Source organism: Canis aureus, chromosome 37 (genome assembly GCF_053574225.1).
Source record: "Canis aureus isolate CA01 chromosome 37, VMU_Caureus_v.1.0, whole genome shotgun sequence".
In the NCBI taxonomy this organism is placed as follows: domain Eukaryota; kingdom Metazoa; phylum Chordata; class Mammalia; order Carnivora; family Canidae; genus Canis; species Canis aureus.
The window spans coordinates 9,609,273-9,630,089 of record NC_135647.1 but is presented as its reverse complement, the minus strand read 5'-3'; the positions used below and the strand labels follow the sequence as shown (position 1 = coordinate 9,630,089).

At 39.5% G+C, this 20,817-nt stretch overlaps 1 protein-coding gene across 4 annotated transcripts in view; it reads right to left on the bottom strand.

Annotated features, from left to right (window-relative positions):
• DEK (DEK proto-oncogene) overlaps positions 1 to 19,166 on the bottom strand; it is a 30,706-nt gene extending 11,540 nt beyond the window's left edge. The window contains exons 1-7 of one of the 4 annotated variants that reach the window (XR_013373552.1): positions 19,020 to 19,166; positions 18,578 to 18,746; positions 15,360 to 15,454; positions 14,992 to 15,101; positions 13,687 to 13,781; positions 12,357 to 12,477; positions 7,149 to 7,337 (exon numbers count right to left, since the gene is read on the bottom strand). Coding sequence is in view for 2 of the 4 variants with exons in the window: in XM_077885852.1 (XP_077741978.1) it covers positions 7,149 to 7,337; positions 12,357 to 12,477; positions 13,687 to 13,781; positions 14,992 to 15,101; positions 15,360 to 15,454; positions 18,578 to 18,738 (771 nt within the window). In the remaining 2 variants the exon portion in view is untranslated. Of the gene's footprint in view, positions 1 to 7,148; positions 7,338 to 12,356; positions 12,478 to 13,686; positions 13,782 to 14,991; positions 15,102 to 15,359; positions 15,462 to 18,577; positions 18,747 to 19,019 lie in introns of all 4 variants that reach the window. The other 3 variants (XR_013373550.1, XM_077885852.1, XM_077885853.1) reach the window with 3 other exon arrangements.
• Between the last annotated feature and the right edge of the window lie 1,651 nt (positions 19,167 to 20,817).

Here is a 20,817-nt window from a genome sequence, read left to right as displayed (position 1 = left end):
CTCCCTCTGCCTGTGTCTCTGCGCCCCCCTCTCTCTGTGGGACTATCATAAATAAATAAAAATTAAAAAAAAAATAAAAATAAAACTTGTAAGTTATACTGTTTTCCTCCTGATCTCTGACCTCTTCCTTTCTACCAACAACTGGTAAGCACAAAGAATCCCATCTTATTTGTTCCTTGATCTCCAGTGTAGGGCTCAGAACTGGATCCTAGTAGTTACTATGTAATTATTTGGAGACTGAGATGGGACAATATTCTTGGAAACTAGATAACTGCTGAAGATCTACTCCAGCTCTGAGATCGTTTCATCAGCATCACTCTGCTTCCTAAGATAACATGTTTGCCACTTAACAGCAGCCAAACTTCTTGATTTTTTAATATAACTGTCTTCTGGCACAACTTACCTATATTGTGTTTTATGTGTAAGAGGTTGTATGTGCAAGAGGAAAAAAAGAGACCATTAGGTAAATCATCAAGGCTGAGGCCTGGGCACCTATATATTTTTTTAAAGCCCCACAGCAGACTCACCTAGTTATAAATCTTCTAAGATGAGAGATAAATTTATAGTCTGCATCTCTCACTAAGCTTTTTCTATGAAGTGTCAGAGGTAATTAATTTAGGCTTTGCTTGGCTACAGTGCTTACTGTTGTAATCTTCATTTTCTAACAAATATTTCAAAAATGAAAAAAAACAAACATCCTCAGTTTCCAGGCCATAGTGTGGATCTGGTGTGTAGGCTATGGTTGCCAATTCCTGGTCTAGATTATAAATGATTGGCCCTAGAAAAGGCAGGAACTAGACAGTCAATAAGATAATTTCTGAAGTTATATATTTATGTCAACAGCTTTTAGCTTTTTTAATAATTAGAAGTGGATATATACTTATTAACTTATCTAAAGGTATTGCTTAAAATCAAATTTGAATCTAAATCACTAATTCTATATAGCTAACTCTGAAGACAGAAGCATATGAACTAGCAGCTCTGTAAAGAGTAATAAGGACAAGACAATAAAACATACCAGTAGCGTATACCTGAAACTAATGTGACACTGTGTGTCAACTGTACTCCAATACTAAAAAAAAAAAAAAAAAAAAAAAAAATATATATATATATATATTATATCCTTGGGGTACAAAACTGAGGATATATCATCCTCTCACTTGGAGTCAGGACTAATTCAGAAACAAGATGTGTAAGTACAGGGCATGTCATAGATTCTCAGTAATTCTGCTCCTTGTGTTTACCAATAAATGCTTACTGAATGAGTGGTGGTACCTCTCCCCAAGTAGACTGTTCCTAGAAGACAAAGGCCAGGTCTCTCTCTTTTTCCCTACTCAGCAAAACTCAGGTAGAATAAGACCATCACTCTGAATAAACAAGAATGATGTACCCATTACTTATACAACAAGACCCAGCCTCATGAGTTTTCCATAGTCTGGCTTCAATGTACACTGCTCTTGCTTATTAATCTCTCACTGCTTTACTTCTGGACAGATTACCTAACCACAAACAAGTGTCAGTCAGAGGGTCCCTGACTTGCTTGCTCCCCATCCTGGTCCACATGTCCAACTTTCCTTTCTATTCCCAAGGTCAATTTCAACTGAAACTACTGTCATTTCTCTTCAAAGCTTTTCCTCAGCAACAGATAGCAACATTTTCATTTGGAAATTTATTATTCAAAGGGCATTTGGGTAGAAAATATTTTCCGGAACTTCAATAGCACTTAGTATACTCTCAATTTATTGAATTAACTAATGTAAAAATGATAACATGAGAAATCCCTACTTTAAAATCTCTCTTAAAATATTTTGAAAATTTTAGTAATTATAACAAACCCATTATGTGGCTCATTACAAAGAAAAAATGTTGGAGGTACTCATGAGTTACCTAAAGTTGTTACTTAACCAAACAGGAGTCAAGACTCAAGTCTTTTATCAAAATATCTGGGAAAAAATTAGGTGGTTAAGTTAAAAAAAAAAAAAATTAGGAAAAGGCTAGTTTCCAAAATGTCACAGGATTTATTAAGATTCCAGCTTGTTAGTTCTAAATCTGCTGTGAGTGGTTCACTCAGAACCATCCGGTATTGTAGTAAGTTTTAATGCACTAAAGGGAAACAGACAAAAATTGACCGCTGCCATTAATTTCAGGTAGTACCATGTACTGTGATCTAATTTTGTAAAAGATTAGTACCATAATTTTTTTTTTAATTTGAGGAGGATTTTCTGTATCTCTGACAACCGTGAAGGTATAGAATCAGAGGAATGACACAAGCACTTTTTGAGGGACGGCAAAAAAAAAATCTCGGGAGAAAAGGCTTACCTATCTTTTATAGGCAGCAGGGCTCTTGAAGGAGGGTCTCCAAAAAAGACGCCTGTCACAGAGCCAGAATCCTGTCCTCACAGCAGAAAGGTTGTACTGGGTGAACAGATGAACAAAATAAAAATTAGCTTAAAATACACTATTCTTTTAACAACTTGGCTGAGAAAACTCAAGAGTGCCAAGAGTAAAGAATGTGCAAGGCTCATTATATTTCACGAAAAATTATGAAAGCGAGTTAAAGTCTAAGATTTTATTACGGTGATTATTCAAGTTTGCCTTCCACCAAAAGATTTCAGTAGTTTATATGGTTTTGTAAATCCTCTGATGAAATTATGAAATGAAGGTGGGATTATTATTTTTTAGAACATAATTAAGGACTAATAAAACTTTTCCATTCACCCTCCCACTACTACCAAATAATTCCTTGAATAGTCCAAATATTTCCTGGCTCTGGAAAGCTACCACCTGGATCTCACAGCCTCCCCTGCAGCTACAGATAGAGAGGTGATGAAGTTCTGCAAAGGCAACTTACATGGAGATCTCTGGTAAAAGGCATCCCTTCCCGGGGAAAAAAGTGAGAAGGCTACTAGAAGAAAGCCCTTTACTTTTCTCTGAACAGAGATTCAATGCCTAAAGGTAAAAACACCATCCTGTGATCGTGGTTAAGTACCACATATGCAGATAATGTGCCTCAGGAAGAAACAGGGTATTCCAGTTAATACCTTTCCTGAGCTGATGTACTGGCCCCAAATCGCCTCTCTGTATTTCTCGTCATGAAAGAAAAAGAAACTCTTGCTTTGGACATTACTAGTAAGGTTTTTAAGTATTTACAGTTAAAGACATTCCTGATATGTATGGGTACATTCAGATGAATTCTAAATACCAAGTGATAATTCAGTTTGTTGCTGTAAGAATGTGTTATAAAAATACTATGAAAAATTGAAGGAGTATTGGGATAAAATTTTAAAAACTATGCTTTCAAGGGTCTAAGAAATTATCAGAATTATTTTCTCCAATGTGGGAAGCATAGCTCCTTTTTTCAATACTTTCCAATACTTCTCTATGCCTAAGGCTAAACATCCATGGTAAATGATCTCACCAGTTCTTTTTAGCAATCTTCCCCTAAAGATGCTAATCCAATATAAGAACCAGATGATTTTCAGAATAAGTTTATAGAAAATAACTAAACTTGTCATTTTCCTATCCCTTTATTTTTAAGAAACATTATCTACAAATTTCCTAATTCTAAACTGATCTCCTTCTACTACCCTAATAAAGCAAATGTCCCCAAGAGCCAAGATGATAAGTTTAAAACAGCTCTTTTATAAAGGAATCACTACCCAAGTCACTCTTGGAAACAAAGAGCAACTTCTTACTTGAGTTACTTCTAAAGAAAAGGAGGATTAAAAATTGCTGTGAACCACTCACTGCCTATCACAGAAACAGCTATAGGAACAGAGAAGCTCCAACAAAATGCTTGGCTAGCAATTACTAGCTAACATGCTTAAACAGGACATGTATCCTTACAGAAGGCTTAAAAAAACCTGCCAGTTGTTTTAACTGTGTGGTTTTCAGTGACTTCATTCTTACATTTAAGAGAGAAGAAATTTACTTAAAAACTTCCTAGTCTTTCACACAGCTTCATATGAAAATGAATGAGGGCAGCCCGGGTGGCACAGCAGTTTAGAGCCACCTGCAGCCCAGGGTGTGATCGTGGAGACCTGGGATTGAGTCCCACATCGGGCTCCTTGCATAGAGCCTGCTTCTCCCTCTGCCTGTGTCTCTGCCTCTCTTTCTCTCTCTCTGTAGGTCTCTCATGAATAAATAAATAAAATCTTAAAAAAAAAAAAAAAAAAAAAGAGAGAGAATGAAAAAGTACCTACCTCATGTAACTGGTCAATGGACAACTATAACTTGCACTGGATTTCTGCTTGAGTTAGAGTCCTAACTTTAGCAATATGATATAGATTATTTAGTCCAAAGCCCTCAACTTACAAAGAAACCAAAGATAACATTAATCTACCCAAGTTCAGAGTTACTTAATCCAAGAATCTACAATAAAACAAGAAAATATTAATGGGGGAGAAGTCTTATTTATGAAGGAAAAATCTGTCTCAGGAAATAAACAATAATATTACCTTAGTAATTTTCTATGAAAGAATCGACAAAACAAAAAAATTCTATCTACAGGCAATCCACAACTTTTCCAATCAACCTGTAACTCTTCTTTTTGGCCTCTTAGAAAAAAAGGTCCTTTCATAGTAATAATAAAAAACAATGCCACTTATGAAGTCCCTAAAAAGATTACCACTTAACTGAGTCCTCAAAAAAAATGAAAAAATAAGGAAAAACAGTTACCACAAAAATACTATTCCTCCTGCTGGTACTTACCTTTCAAAGGCAATCAGAACCTTTCACAGGAACGGAATCAGTAATACAGTTTTTGAGAAGAATAGTCCTAAATTTGAGATAGCCTTTAGAACAATGAATAGTAGCTATGGCTGTTGGAGGGAGACATAACAGGAAAAGAAAAAAAAAGAAAGAACTATTTCTTGGTCCAGGTGTTATTGGATCGTATTTTACAAAGTTTGTCAGTGCCATCCAAGCAGAATAACCACAGCACAGAGCATTATGATACAGTATTTATGTTGTGTGACTTTGTACGTCTGTAAAAGCCTATTTGTGTTTTCTTTTTTTCTACATGGATTTTCACTATTTGACCTGGGTTTCTAGCAAATGATCCTTTTTTATGGTACTGTAGAAAGGTTCTGATTTATAAGTGGGACAGTTCCACTTGTGGTCTTTATCCAGGAACCCGTATGGTACAAATCAGAAGTCATCTATATTCACAAAGTTCAAGTAATTCTACTTAGAAAAATCTGACAATAATCTGGAAAGTAAAAAAATGAGTATAAAATACCCTCACCTTTTAACCTACACCTTAGTAATGACAGGAATATTGGATTTAGGAATATTACATATGATAAAAACTATTTTAATACTAATAGTAATAGCAGCAGCTAATACCTACTTAGAGTGTGTGCCAAGTACTGCTCTTAGTGCTTTAAATAAAGTCAATGAAATCAACCCTTTGAGGCCAATACTATTATCAACCCCATATGACAGATGGGAAGCTAAGGTATAGAGTTTATAAGTAATCTGCCCAAAGTCATACTCGAAGGTACAGCTGGGACTTGTTCCCAGATAGTTTCCAAAGCCCATGCTCATAGTCACATTGTCTCTATGCAAAAATTAGATGTTTATATTCTATGACAACTTTTCACACTTTAACTCTGCCTTTAAAAAGGTTTTAGAAAGCATAGTGAATACATGTAGTAATAACCCAAAATCTGTTGAATGAGGAATATCATTACTGCAAAACTGCTATTATTATGCATTCACATAATAACAAACAGGTTTCCCTTCTGATGTCCTTAAAATCTATTCCATTAAAACCTTGAGGCTGAGATTACTCATCTTCCCTTGCTCTACAAATATATTATGAAATACCTCCTAGATTGTAATATTCTTTTGGAAATTATAAAGCACTTCATACTTAGCTTTATAGAAGTCTTTATAAAATCTGACATTAGAATAATCATGGGTTTTAAGTACCTAAAGACAAATACACACATAAAATCAGAGTTCAACACATTCATCACATCTTTATTCCTACTAATCCAGTAGTTACCAAGTGGAGGTGATCCCCCCCACTCCTACCCTCAAGGACATCTAATAATGTCCTTGAACACCATTTTTGGTGTTCACAATTGGAGGTTTGGGGGGGCGGGGTGGAGGGTGCTGTTGTCCTCTAGTGGGTGAACATTCTATAAAGCACAAGACAGCCCTCTGCAACAAAGAATTATCTTGGCCTAAAAAGTCAAGCCAATAATCAAGTCCCTAAATAAGGGAGATGACCCAATTTACATAGCAAGTTCTGACCACTGAAGGAGACACCAAAACAAAAGTCTATTGAAATACTATTAGCCATAACAAGAAGTCATCTCCTTGACTGAGGATACGTATCAAGGAGAAGGTAAAGCTAACTCTTCAAATGGTTCAGCAGCTCTCCTCTTCCTGAAGTTTCATTTGTGAAACTAAATAGTCTCAAAATTTTACAGATATGCCCAACTAAAAGAAAATGGCAGGCATTCCTAAGTGATACAAAACTTGCCCATGCATCAAATAAATTTCAAACACTGTTCCTCTCATTAAATAGCCCCCATTGAGCTGAGAAAAACTGGGGTCCTTAAGCCCCTGGCTTTTTTGCATAGAACATAGAGTAAAATGGCTCAAGTCAAACATAAAAAAAAAATTCTCAATCTGCTTCTCTGGTGGTTCAATATATGCACCACCCCACTTCCCATTTACCTATTCTAATCTTCAAGGGGCAGCTGAAATCCAGGCCACATTAACCTCACTCTTCTAATTCCAAAGCTCTCACATCTGGGTGGCTCAGCAGTTGAGCATCAGCCTTTGGCTCAGGGCGTGACCCTGAGGTCCTGGGATTAAGTCCCCTCTCCCCAGGGAGCCTGCTTCTCCCTGTTTGTGTCTCTGCCTCTCTCTCTGTGTCTCTCTCATGAATTAAATAAAATCTAAAAAAAACAAAAAAAACAAAAAACAAAAACAAAACCCAAAGCTCCATAAGGGAAAGAAAGGATTTATATTATACTTAACTATTTTTGTGTCTTTGAAATTATAAACAACCAATATGGTACTAATGGTTTCTAGAATCGGTATTCTGGCTAGATCTATCATAAAACAGGAATATTTAACTCTCCCCATGGAAAGAAATTATAGAAAAACCCCACAAACACCCAACACTTTACCTCCTCTTCACTTTCTTTATCTTCATCATCTGAAGACTCTTCCTTGTTTTTCTTTTCATCTTCATCACTGCTAGATTCATCTGACAGGATTTCAGGACATTTGGTTCGCTTAGCTTTCCTTGCCATTCCAGAACTGTTCCGTTCCTTTTTGTTGCCTTTGCTAGAACTTTTTTTAGATTTTGGCAATGGCTGTGTATAATAAAGATAACACCAATGGGCTATTACATTTCCAAGTCAATCATTTGTGATAACTACTTATCAGCTCAATCAGTATTGTTCCTATCTCAAGAAGTATTTCCAAACATAGCAGCTTTAGAGAGAACCATTCATCTTTAACGTGTCAAGTTGATCTTTTTGTCCACACTACCAACTTTCATTTGTGTTCTAACACCCACACAAGACTCTCCACAAATGCTGAAATACATACTGTGTGTTCTCACATGGCATTAGGAGCCCAAGTATACAATGTATTAGGCTCAAACAGTTATTTATACTTTATCAAGGTGGTTTTTTGAGTTACCCTGGTAATTTATTTCATTCTTGTAAGCATTACAACTGTCAATGCCAGAGGAACTTCTTGCTTTAGGGAATCCTTCAATCAAAAGATTGGAACCATCCATAAAGGAAATAAAACCTCACTTTACACATCCTGAATTTATGATCTATATAATTTATATTCATATTATCTCTGGGTTCTACTTTCAATAATGCAAGTATTATATTCTCATTGATGATTCTAAATATGCAATTAGTGTTGGGTGTTAATTATGAAACTAATTAAGAACCATAGAATACATGTATTGCTTTTACTCTGATATTTAATTAAACCACACGTATTTAAAAAGTAGAGATCGCACAAGGAAACAATTTGATTATATTAACCAGCAAATTTAATTCTTAAAAAGCTTTCTTAGGGGAGTATTTGCTAACTTATGAAATTGAAAACCATAAAATAACCTTGCATAAAAGATCCGAAAATATGTACACTGAGGAATTAAAATTTCCAAAATTAGAGGTATCTTTTATTTTTCCTTTTGCCTATCTTATTTTCCACAATAAAAAGAAACAGGAAAATTCCAGAATATAACCTTGTGAAAGACAATTATATAAATGTCAGGGGTAACTTTATAGGCAACATCTCTCATGGAGCTAGAACCACAGGCTCTTTCTCTCCCAGAAACTTCCAGTCTTAGTTTGTGTCACCTGCACAAACATTAAGAAAAGGTGGCTGCTTTGTGTATGTAGTGTTCTCAGGCTATGTACAATCCAGAAGATAGCCTCTAGCTGTCCAAACAACATATCCTTCCTCAAGGCAGATTGGGCAATAACCAATCTAGGTCTTTGGGAGCTTTAACTTAGTAGACCAATGATATTTCTCAGAGGGGTTCTCTGTAAGTTTCTATAAAAAGCTTCCTTAGGGATCCTTGGGTGGCTCAGCGGTTTAGCGCCTGCCTTTGGCCCAGGGTGTGATCCTGGAATCCCGGGATCCAGTCCCGTGTCGGGGTCCCAGCATGGAGCCTGCTTCTCCCTCAGCCTGTATCTCTGCCTCTCTCTCTCTCATAATAAATAAATAAGATCTTAAAAAAAAAAAAAAAAGCTTCCTTGGATGTATACAGATCTCCTTGTTATGTGATCTGCTACTATCACCAATTAGTACCAGGAACTAAATCCATCTGGATAAATTCTTTGAACTCACTGGAGAAAAGGTGACTCTCAGTGTCCAAACTCTTCCTATTCATTATATGAAATTCAAGACTCAAATATATTAGAAAAATGTGGCATCCCTTACTCGCTCAGTTCAGGAACCAAATACAAGTATTAAGAATGTAATCTGTATAAGGAATCAGTAATAAGACCATGGGTGCAGGATAATCTCCACAGGAAGCGAAAGAATGTTAAATCATTTAAGTAAACAGTCAAAAAAATGCAACTTCTAAAATAAGGAGCTTTAAAAAAAAGTAATAATACATAAATATTCTAGAGCGTTCCTATATTGGTTCTAAAAATAGTTGAATCTATTAACCAGAATCCAGTGTCAAGAGCATCATCCCTTTTTAGAAATAAAATCTGGAAAACAGATAATCAAGATTGAAGTACAAAAAAAAAAAAAAAAGATAGTCAAACAATGTTAATTCAGTACTTTTATTATTATGGAGAAAGAAATTAGTACTCATGAGCTTACTGTTTTTCTTAAATGAAAAGTATAGAACAGAAAATTACCTCAGATTGATATTAGATTAAGGAGTAGTTATCACAGAATCAGATATTTGGAATGCAGATAGAGGGTTGGATTCCTAAGGCTAAAAGAGTGGTTCTCAGAAAATGGTTCATGCACCCTGGGGTTTCCTGAGACCTTTTCAAAAGCCCATGAGGTCAAAACTATTTTCATAATAATATAAAGACAGTTTTCTCTTTTCATTGTGTTGACATTTGCATTGACTCTGCAAAAGCAAAGATGGTTGTAAAATTGCTGGCCTTTAGTACCAATCAAGGCACAAGTAGCAAGCTGTGCTAGTAGTCATTATATTCCTCACAAATGCAAACTAGAGGGAAAAAAAGGTTTTTCCTTTAAGAATGTCTTTGATGAAGCAGTAAATATTATGTTAACTCTCAGCCTGTGAGTACTCGTCTGTGCTATCTGGAACAAAATGGGAGGTACACAGAGAGTATGTTTGCTACGTACTGAACTTCACTGGTTTTAAGATAAAGCACTTGCACAACTGACCTGTGAGCTAAGCTAGCTACCTTTTTCATGAAACACAATTTGTAAAAGAACTGTGAAAGTCTGCCTATTCAAAGACATCTTCTTGGGGATCCCTCAGTGGCTCAAGTGGTTTAGCGCCTGGCCTTTGGCTCAGGGTGTGATCCTGGAGTCCTGGGATCGAGTTCCACATCAGGCTCCCTGCATGGAGCCTGCTTCTTCCTCTGCCTGTCTCTGTCTCCCTCTGTGTCTCTCATGAATGAATAAATAAATTCTTTAAAAAATAAAAAATAAAAAAATAAAGACATCTTCTTAAAATGAACAAGAGCCTGTCACTGGAAGAAAAACTGATGGTATTTACTGCCAATGATATATTTCAATACTTCACATGGGTAATTCACATCCAACACCATGAACTAAGAGCCTCTCAATACCTAAAGATTCTTCTGATGAGATGGTGGTTACATTAACAAATGACTTTTTGACACTGTTTAATGGATATGTGCCAACATTTGAAAGATTTCTGCATATTTCTGCATATTTCAGAAAACCAATAATTTCCAAGTGGTGAATCCATATTACAAAATCATAGATAAAAGTTCTAAGAGTTCATGGACTTGGTTTCAGAGACCATATTACAACTAACCTTTAATAAACTACCACTGTGGAGTTTTGGTATTGTATCAAAGGAGAATATCCATAATTATCTCAAAGTTTAAAAAATATTTCTTTTTCCTAACTATATACTTAAGGCTGATTTTCTTTACATCAAGCAAAAAACCAGCATGTGCAATATATTGAAATGTAGAAACAAATGAGAATAGAGTGGTCTTCTCTTAAGTCAGACATGAAGAGACTCACAAAAATAAAAATACCATTCTCTTGATTTTTCTGGTGTATTTTTAATACCAAAAAACTCACTTTTTTTGTATGAAAAATAACTGTTATTTAAAAAATTGTTTCAGTTTTAATTTACACTACAGTAAATATCAGAATATCCCATATAAAAGCTTCTGGAGTCCTCATTAATTTTTATGAGGGTATCAGGTCCTAAAACCAACAGTTTAAAAAGTCATTGAGGAGACGCCTGCCTGGGTGGCTCAGTGATTAAGCATCTACCTTTGGCTCAGGGCATGATCCTGGATTCCCAAGATCAAGTCCCACATTAGGCACCCTGCATGGAGCTTGCTTCTCCCTCTGCCTATATCTCTGCCTCTCTCTGTGTCTCTCATGAATAAATAAAATCTTAAAAAAAAAATCAATGAGGAAAAGAATATAAACATATCCCTCATAACTTAATAATGTCTTCTGGAGAAATGGTATTGTTTGTCACCTGAAATTCTAAAGTAGAGGTAAAAGTTTAGGAAAACAGATAATCTCTCATCTTTAAGCCAATTCAAAACACACAAAGATTCACCATGGCCCTTGGGTTTTTAGCTGCCTGAGAACTGACAAAAATACCCTTTATCAGTCTTTGTCCAGTTAATGGTAAATTAGACTACCAGCAGATAAAACCAAAGTCCCAAGGGTACCTGGGTGACTAGTCGGTTAAGCATCTGCCTTCAGCTCAGGTCATGATCGCAGGGTCCTGGGATCAAGCCCCATGTTAGGTTCCCTGCTCACCGGAGAGTCTGCTTCTCTCTCCCTCTGCTTCCCCATCCCTAACTGTGTTCTCTCTCAGATAAATAAAATCTTAAAAACACCCCTAAGTCTCAGAGCTATTTTCTGATTCTAATCCTTAAGGCCCCTTCCACTCACTGATAGTATTCCCCTGAACTCCTAAGTCCTCTAGATCTCTTCATAGTTTCTTTGCCATGAAAATGAGGAAGAATATGAAAATATTTACTGACAGACTTCAAACAGAAAATGTAGGCTCCTGTAAGTATTACTTCAACAGACATTTTTAAGTCAGTGATGTCATTTGTTAAACAATTTGGGCAAACCTAATCTAAATTTCAGAAGAATGGGGGAAAGTATAAGGCCATTTTACTTCCATGTCCAACTCCTGGGCTCTGCTGATTCTGGAAACCCAATCCAAGAAACTTTTAACATTCCATTTTGTTTTTTATGTTGTATTTTCATAACATTATTCCAGTGTCTAGAAAACATCCAGTTCTAATGCACCCCATCTTAATCTTACCTGGACAATCCAACACCTCACCCTCAACTCAATCTGTTTCTGTTCTTCCAATGCCTTCTATATATATAAATAAGCCTGGATGCTTAGTTTGTATTTGTCCATTTAAGACTAATCCAGTTAACAATTACTTTTCTTAATCTTACACCATTTATATCTGATATAGGATACATCTGCATGGATTCTATGTACTTCTATCATGAAAATGTTGCAGATATATCAACAAGGGCATATCCTTTAAATGTAGAAGACAATACTGAATATTGACAATGCTGCTAACAAACTAAATCATTCCATTAAAAGAAAGTAAAGAAAGGCTACAAATAATTGATTTGTTACTGGAAAAAAAAAAAAAAAAACTGGTCCTCACTTTGCCAGAAGGCTTTGGATGCATTAAGAAATTCAAGATCCTCTTCACCAGTTCACTATTTACACCCGATCTCTCCAAATCAAGAACCTCACAGATGCTCTTTAACATGGCATTTCTAAATCTAAAACAGAAAATGAAAGAAACAAAGTTTATTTATTATGTAGCATATATTACCCACAACATAAACGTAACAGCTAACCAAACTGGCTTGGGTAATAAGCATTAAAAAAAAAAAAAAAAAAAAAGGGATCCCTGGGTGGTGCAGCGGTTTGGCGCCTGCCTTTGGCCCAGGGCGCGATCCTGGAGACCCGGGATCGAATCCCACGTCGGGCTCCCGGTGCATGGAGCCTGCTTCTCCCTCTGCCTGTGTTTCTGCCTCTCTCTCTCTCTCTCTGACTATCATGAATAAATAAATAAAAATCTTTAAAAAAACAAAAACAAAAACAAAAACAAAAAACAAAAACAAAAAAAACCCAATGTTTCTCCAAATCTAAAAAGTTCTTCCCTAATTATCTTGACTAATGTACAAAATACAACCAAATATAATAAATTGAAAACACCATTTACCAATTAAGTTTTAAAAGTAGTAGAAGAATTAACTAGGTCAGACTACCTAGGTGGCTCAGTCGGTTAAGCATTGGACTCTTGAGCTCAGCCCAGGTCTCAGTCCCAGGGTCATGAGTTCAAGCCCCATGACGTGTCGAGGCTACTTAAAAGAAAAAAAGTCAATTCAACTAGGAAATACTGTAAAAAGTTTTCAGTACTCTAAAATTCATGGATTTGACAATTCTTCTGGTGATTAAATACTACATTTTCCCCTCAGCACTCCTATGACATTTTGATGAACAAGTAGGTAATCATCTTCATTATTTATAACTCTTAAGTTTTAGATGATTTAACAAATAAAAGCTCTTAATTTATCATCTGGCTTGCATTATGATGAAGAACACTGCTCCTATCAAGTTGATTATCTTCACAACAGTTTAAATGGTCCCTGTAAGTTGGGGCAACAGAGTGGCTGGCAGAGGACAAGAGTGGGAGAGTTTTTTCAGTATATTTCCCTTAGGCCTAAATTTTGGACCATGTGAACAATTTGTGTATACAGTTCTCCTAAGAAATAGAAACATCTTTAGATGTGAGTTTTCAATACTCTTAACAGTCACTAGTGGAAAGTAATGAACATCACAAGTTGATAGCTATGAAGGAAAGTCAGATCTTGGTATTTAAAGCAAAGCATTAGCAGTCTGCTAAAAAATGTTTCAATGGTCCTATTTAAATGTTAAGAAATAAAACACACTGATCAAAACACAATACTTTAAAAATAACTTACTTTTTCAACATTTCTTCCTTCTTTTTATACTGGGCACTTCCTTTTTCAAATGGAAAGCCACTGAACTGACCCACATTCTTCTTTAATGAGGACACCTGAAAACGTTTCCCTTATTATTAATGCTATTACCCGGTAATGTATGTAAGAAAATTAAAAGCCAACATCTTTATTTTCATAGCTGTCTCCCACCTACAACACTGGTTTATTCAACATTTCTTATTCACAACTGAAAATGGTATTTGTTATTAAAATAGTAACATAATAAATGCTTTAAGTTCAATCCTTAAAGATAACAATTTCAATCTGAATGAATTTCCATCTGGGAATTTTTACTGGCAATTATAAAACCACAACTAAGTGTTATCTGACAATACCAGAAGATGTGGAAAGTTACTTCTTAAAAAACTCCCTTTTCTTAATACAAGTTACTAGTAATATTTCTCAAATCAGAGAGTCATGTATTTTATTCTTTGAAAAGAACGGAGGACCTCCAAAAGTTAATACCACTTAGCAGTCATAAGACTTGTGTAAATCAAGGCAGCCTGGGTGGCTCAGCGATTTAGCACCACCTTCAGCCCAGGGCCTGATCCTAGAGACCCCCACGTCAGGCTCCCTATAGGGAGCCTGCTTCTCCCTCTGCCTGTGTCTCTGCCTCCCTCTCTCTGTGTCTCTATGAATAAATAAATAAAATCTTAAAAAAAAAAAAAAAAAAAAAAGACTTGTGTAAATCAGATTGCAGTGACGATCACATGAAATAACACCATGCTTCATTCAATTCTAACATCAAACTTCACTTTGCCCACATACAATCCAAAGTTTACTCAATTATACGAAATACTGAAGTTGTGTGTACAGTGTAATTCAATTAATGCAATACTGATTTGTTCTAACAAGTTCCCTGACAAAGAATTACCACCTAATTTATCAGATATTTGCTCAAAATGAGATAAATTATACTGTATCATTTATTCTGAATAAGTAAAAACATCCAAAAAATAAATTTCTTCTAATGCATTTAAAGATCCCTAAAAATCACATTTCGGATTTCACATTTTGAAATTTCAGTTTGGCATAAAAACAACTATAGTACAAGCCTAAATGTTATAATCCTAACTGCTGATATTTAATTATGTATTCTACATATGGTAAGTCATTTTATATGTCTCAGTTTGTTCACTTGTATGGTACAGAAATTGAACCACTGGATTGCTTAAGTCCCTTCCTGAACTAAAATCATGCTTTAATTGTAAAGTATTTCAATACATAAATATGTTACTAGGTTAAAGATATAAAAAAGGTCTTAACTGTGCCTGGTCTGTTGTAAAGCAGTTTATGTAGATTTCTAAGTTCATCTGTTTTCTTTTTACTCAGGAAGAAATGTATCCTCTCAATTTCACAAAGTTTCTGCCCCTTTCCTAGGGAAAACAAAACAAAACAAAACACCATAATAACTAAAGTTAAATGCCCAGCATGTGTTAATACATACAAAGTTATTTTAATCACGATTATTTAACAGCCAAATTTACATATAGCTTTTGCTGAATAGGGCAAACTAAATAAAATTATACCCATAATATATAATGACTTCGTAAACACTAAAAACTGAACACTGACCATTTTATTATATATTTAGTCATTTTTACCATAAAATGAAAAGAACAGAATAAACTTACCTTGTGCAATTGTAAATGGCTCTCTCTGTAAGGAAGAGACTTGCATGGTCAATCTCTCTACTTTTTTCTTTTCCCTCTTGCCTTCCACGATGAGACTCTTTTCTAGAAATTAATTGAATATTTCTTAAAACAGCTAAAAGCTTAAAAAAAGTATTAACTCTACTGGATAAACATGTAGAAAAAAACTGCAGAACTCTTTAATACCTTACTCTTTTTTTTTTTTTGAGTAGCAAAAAAGTACCTTACTCTTTAATTTTAAGAAGCAAATGATGAAAGAGAAATGAAAATACATAATAAGTTAACATCACTTAAGTTTTTTTTTAGAGTAGCATTTTACTTACCTGGCAACCTCACAAGGGATCCAGTTTTTTAAAAAATCATAAAGGAAATGAACTTTTACTGAACTACAATTATTGCTAATGAAAGTTCCAGTCACTTTATGAAAAATCACCAATGCCCCTCACTAAGCCTGCTCTTTAATTAGACCTAATTCTGTTGATTGAGATTTAGTTTATGGTACATCAAACAGCAAGTTTAAGACTGAAATTATAACAACTTCAAAAACATAGAAAAGCAGTAATTCAGTAAGCAGATGAAAGAAAAACGAAGACTTTAGCTAAAGCAGAGCAGCCTGAGGTTGCTATAAATAGGGTAAAATTCTCCAAGTTTACATTTACTGCAAGTGACTAGGAGGACATTACTTTTAGTTTGGTAAATGTTTATAACAATGGTCATAAATCATTCTAAAAAAGTTAAATTGTTTATAGTACAGACTGCTTTCATTAAAAAAAAAAAAGGCTAGAAGATAAACAGCATTTACTTAAAAACTTAAAACACTGAGCTTAAATTTCCAAAACAATTTACCTACTGAGATAAATTCAGATAAAAGAGAACACTATCACTGAAGGTCCTTTCATTCATTCAACTGAATGCCAGTTTTGTACAAAGCTTCACTAGACACTAAGGGGGGATTGAACAGATGGTCAAGACACTGAGTAACTCTTGAAAGAGATCATGTCTACCGGTGGTGATGAGACACAACAAACACACTCCAAGCAGATGATAAAACACCTTAGGCAATCTACAAATAAAACAACTCTGAATTGAAGAGAGTCATTATTTTTGGATTAAGGAAAAAGGATCAAAACACTGGAGCTGCCTTTGAAGGATAGGTAAGATCTGGAGATGGGAGGATTTGCACAGAAGGAATTAGGAAGGATAAAGGGATTCTAGCAGGTATAACCTGGCAATGGTGTGCAGAGTGAAGAAAATGCACTCTAAAGCAATCCCTGTGATCCTGCTACTTCCTTTCCCTGAGTGATTTAAACCTTTCGCTCACCTGTTTACCACGTACAAGCTAATGACTTTCCTGATTCTCTCCACTCAAGAGCTTCAAATCAGCTAGGAGGGTCGATAAATGGACAGCTCCACTTCATGTCCTGTAGGCACCTAACTCTGCATTCAAAACAGAGGTCGTACTCCTCTCCAACCTTGCTCACCTTTGACAATTCTAGTTTTCAGAAAACTGTAGTAATGTCAACTCAGTTGCCGAAGATAGACACCGAAGAATCATCTTTTACCAGCTCCTCACCCACCGCAGTCAAGACAATCCCACCTTCACTAGGAACAGACCACACTGCCTTGTTTCTGTGATGCCTAGACAGCAGACCTGAATGTTCAGGGCTAACATAGGATAAAAACCTTTACAATTAAAAAACAAAACAGAACAAAACAAAACCTTTACAATTTTAGTTGTTCCATGAACACCTCAAATGAGGGAATGAACAGTAATCAATTAGAACAACTAGAGAATTGCCTGAGGGTAATTTTTTTTTTTTGGGGGGGGATATCACAATTCAAACAATCATCAGTTCCCCCAAGCATTACTCTGCCATTTGTAGTATTTTTACATGATTTGTATAATTTTTCCTGACACATATGAATCCATCATCTCTGTGGTATCAAAACTTTTGTCTTTAAAGAGACCAAAAAAACTAGAGGAAAAAAATGCTAAGAAGATTCTGGACTAGCAGTTAAGATACTGCAGCCAATTTTCAGTTACTGTAGTATGAATAGTTTAAAAATAACCTGTATTATTTTTTTTTTCTAAAGCTTCAACGTGGCAGTGCTCCTTTTCTCAGAACACCTATCACTTTAAACAGACGAGGCGGAGGGGTGTCATCTCAGCCCAGATTGTATTTATAAAATGCTGACCGTGGGCTCCTCCTGACTTTAGACAGGCAGATGAACCCAGGTCTGCAAAGAAAGCTTCAAACTTCTTCCCAAGTCTGGCTGAGTTGGAGACGTGTATTAAACAAACCGAGAGCGGGCTAATCCCATCAAAGAATGCTAAGAGCTGGGATCATCGTGGGAGCTGGCTGGCGTCCCTGCAAGTGGCACTGCCCCAGCCTGAGTGCCGGGGTGCCCCGCCCCCGCCCCCGCATTCCGGGAGGTCCTTGGGCTTCCGGCCTCCAGGTAAACAATGGTTAAAAAGCAGCTCTCGGCAACTTCCAAAACTGAGACAGCTTTCGGAACTCTTTCATGCTTCACCGCTTTCATCTTTAACCACTTTCCCTGACAGCGGCAGTGAAGGCAGCTTTCACTGCCGTGTCCCCGTCAAAGTCACTCGCTCCTCCGAGCCTCTGAAAAGGGGGGGTGGGGGGGGAAATAAAAGTTCAGCGAAGACCCTAAAGTCGCCAGAACATTTCCAGGGCTAGCACAATGATAATTCTCCTTTACGTCTGAATGCGTGGTTTCACGCCAAGACCCTCGCAGCAACTCCAGAAGGCGAGACACCTGCCCTCAAAAAAAAAAAAAAAAAAAAAAAAAAAAAGTGCAATTAAATGGGCCGAGGAGGAGCTACCGTAGTAGCAACGTCAAAAGCTAACGGTTCTGAGCACGGATCTGGAAACTCAGAAACGTCCTGTCAGAGGAGAAAGCGTGACGAACACGCACTGCTGACCAGAAGTCAACCGCGCTGCAAGAAAACAAAACAAAACAAAAAAACTCCCCCCAAAAAACAAAAAAACCACGTAAAGCCGGGGAACAAGTATTTCGGACAGGAAGCGGAGTCCACGGACCCCCAACACCAAGAGGGGGTGAAACAGCGCGCGGGCGCGGCCGCCAGGGACCCTCCGAGGGAGCGTCCGAGGCGCACGACGGGGGGCGGGGGCGCCCGCAGAACTGTTTGCCGCGAAGCCCACCGCCCGGGACGCGACTTGCTCGCACCTTTTTCCTCCTCCTCCTCCTCCTCCTCGTCGTCGTCGTCCTCGTCCTCCTCTTCACTTTCGTCTCTCCGGCCGGGCATCTCGGGTTCTTTGTCGGCCGCGGGCGCGGCGGGGGCGCCGTCTCCGTCCGCCGCTGGGCCCGACGAGGACATGCTCCGACCTGCGGGCGGGCCGGAAGCACACGGCTCGGTCTCCTCGCGCTCAGCCCCCGGGGGCCGCGTCCCCGCGCTCCGGGCACCCCCGGGGCGGGAAAGCGCGGGCGCGCGCCGCCCCTCCCTCCGCCCGCCCGCCCGCCCGGCCGCGCCGCTCCCCGGGCCCGCCGCCCGCCGCCCGCGTCCCCTCCCCCGCCCCAGGCCGCCGTCCAAATGGCCGCGGCGAGGCGGGCGGGCCCGCGGCGCCCCGCCGGCCTCCCCCGCCCCGGCGCAGCCCTCACCGCCGGTGCCGGCCGCCGCGGGCCTGGCGCGCGAAGGCAGGAGACGCTCCGGGAGGCGGCGGCGGCGGCGAGCGCCGAGGAGGAGGCGCGCGGGCCGCTGTCTGCTGACGCCCGCGCCGCGCGCTCCGCTCCCCGAATCAACAAGATTTTCAAAATGGCGGTTCGGGAAGGAAAGCGGGAATGCGGCGGCCAATCAGGGCGGCGGGCCGGGAGTTGGCGCGCGCGGGGCGGGAGGCGGGGCGGCCGGGCGGGCGCCTCCGCGGGGGGCCGGGGCGGGGCGGGAGGGGCGGGGCCGCGAGGGGTCGCGGGGGCGGGGGCGGGGGCGGGGACGGCGGCGGCCGGGGTGGCTGCATGCGGGCCGCGGCCGGGCGGGCGGCGACGGCGCTAGGGGGCCTGCCTGGTATTGTCTCCTCCGCTCCTTCCCGGAAGAGGGGGGCCGCCTGCGCTCGGGAGGGGCCGGGCGGCGGGGAACTTCCCGGCCCCGGCTGTCACCGAGCTGGAGCGGAGTTACTCAGAGAGCGGCCTCCCGCAGGTTCCCGAGGTCGTGCAGGGGCGACTCCCGAACCTGCTGTTTCTCAGGACCGCGTGCCTTGGGGGGTGCACCGTCGGGACCAGGACCCCACCACGCCGAAAGTTCACGTCGCCACAGGCGAATCGATTTCCAGACCCGTAAATGTAGGGATGTGTGTGTGTGTGTGTGCGTGTGTGTGTGTGAGAGAGAGAGGGAGAGGGAGAGACCGCATTAATATGGGAAATACGGTACTGCCCAGTCCGGACCCGTAATGTAGAGTGTGAGAGAGAGAGCGAGTGCGCGCAATAATATGGGGAATACGGTACTGCCCAGTCCGGACCCGTAAATATAAGGACTGTGCGTGTGTGTGCGCGTATGAGAGATAATGCAGGAAATACGGTATTGCCCTGTCGAGACCCGTAAATGTAGGAGGTGTGTGTGTGTGTGTGTGTGTGTGTGTATGTGTGTGTGTGTGAGAGGGAGAGGGAGAGACCGCATTAATATGGGAAATACGGTACTGCCCAGTCCGGACCCGTAATGTAGAGTGTGTGAGAGAGCGAGCGCGCGCAATAATATGGGGAATACGGTACTGCCCAGTCCGGACCCGCAAATGTAGGGACTGTGTGTGTGTGTGCGCGTATGAGAGATAATGCAGGAAATACGGTATTGCCCTGTCGAGACCCGTAAATGTAGGAGGTGTGTGTGTGTGTGTGTGTGTGTGTATGTGTGTGTGTGTGAGAGAGAGAGAGAGGGAGAGGGAGAGACCGCAATAATATGGGGAATACGGTACTGCCCAGTCCGGACCCGTAAATGTAGGGACTGTGTGTGTGTGTGCGCGCGTATGAGAGATAATGCAGGAAATACGGTATTGCCCTGTCGAGACCCGTAAATGTAGGAGGGGTGTGTGTGTGTGTGTGTGTGTGTGAGAGAGAGAGAGGGAGAGGGAGAGACCGCATTAATATGGGAAATACGGTACTGCCCAGTCCGGACCCGTAATGTAGAGTGAGACAGAGAGCGCGCGCAATATGGGGAATACGGTACTGCCTAGTCCGGACCCGTAAATGTAGGGACTGTGTGTGTGTGCGCGCGTATGAGAGATAATGCAGGAAATACGGTATTGCCCTGTCGAGATCCGTAAATGTGGGAGGCGTGTCTGTGTGTGTGTGTGTGTGTGTGTGTGTGTGAGATAATAGAGGAAGCTTGGTATTTGCTCAGCCCAGACTTTACTGTGGGAGAGACAATAGAGTAAATACGGTAATGCTCAGTCCAGACCCATAAGCGTAGAGT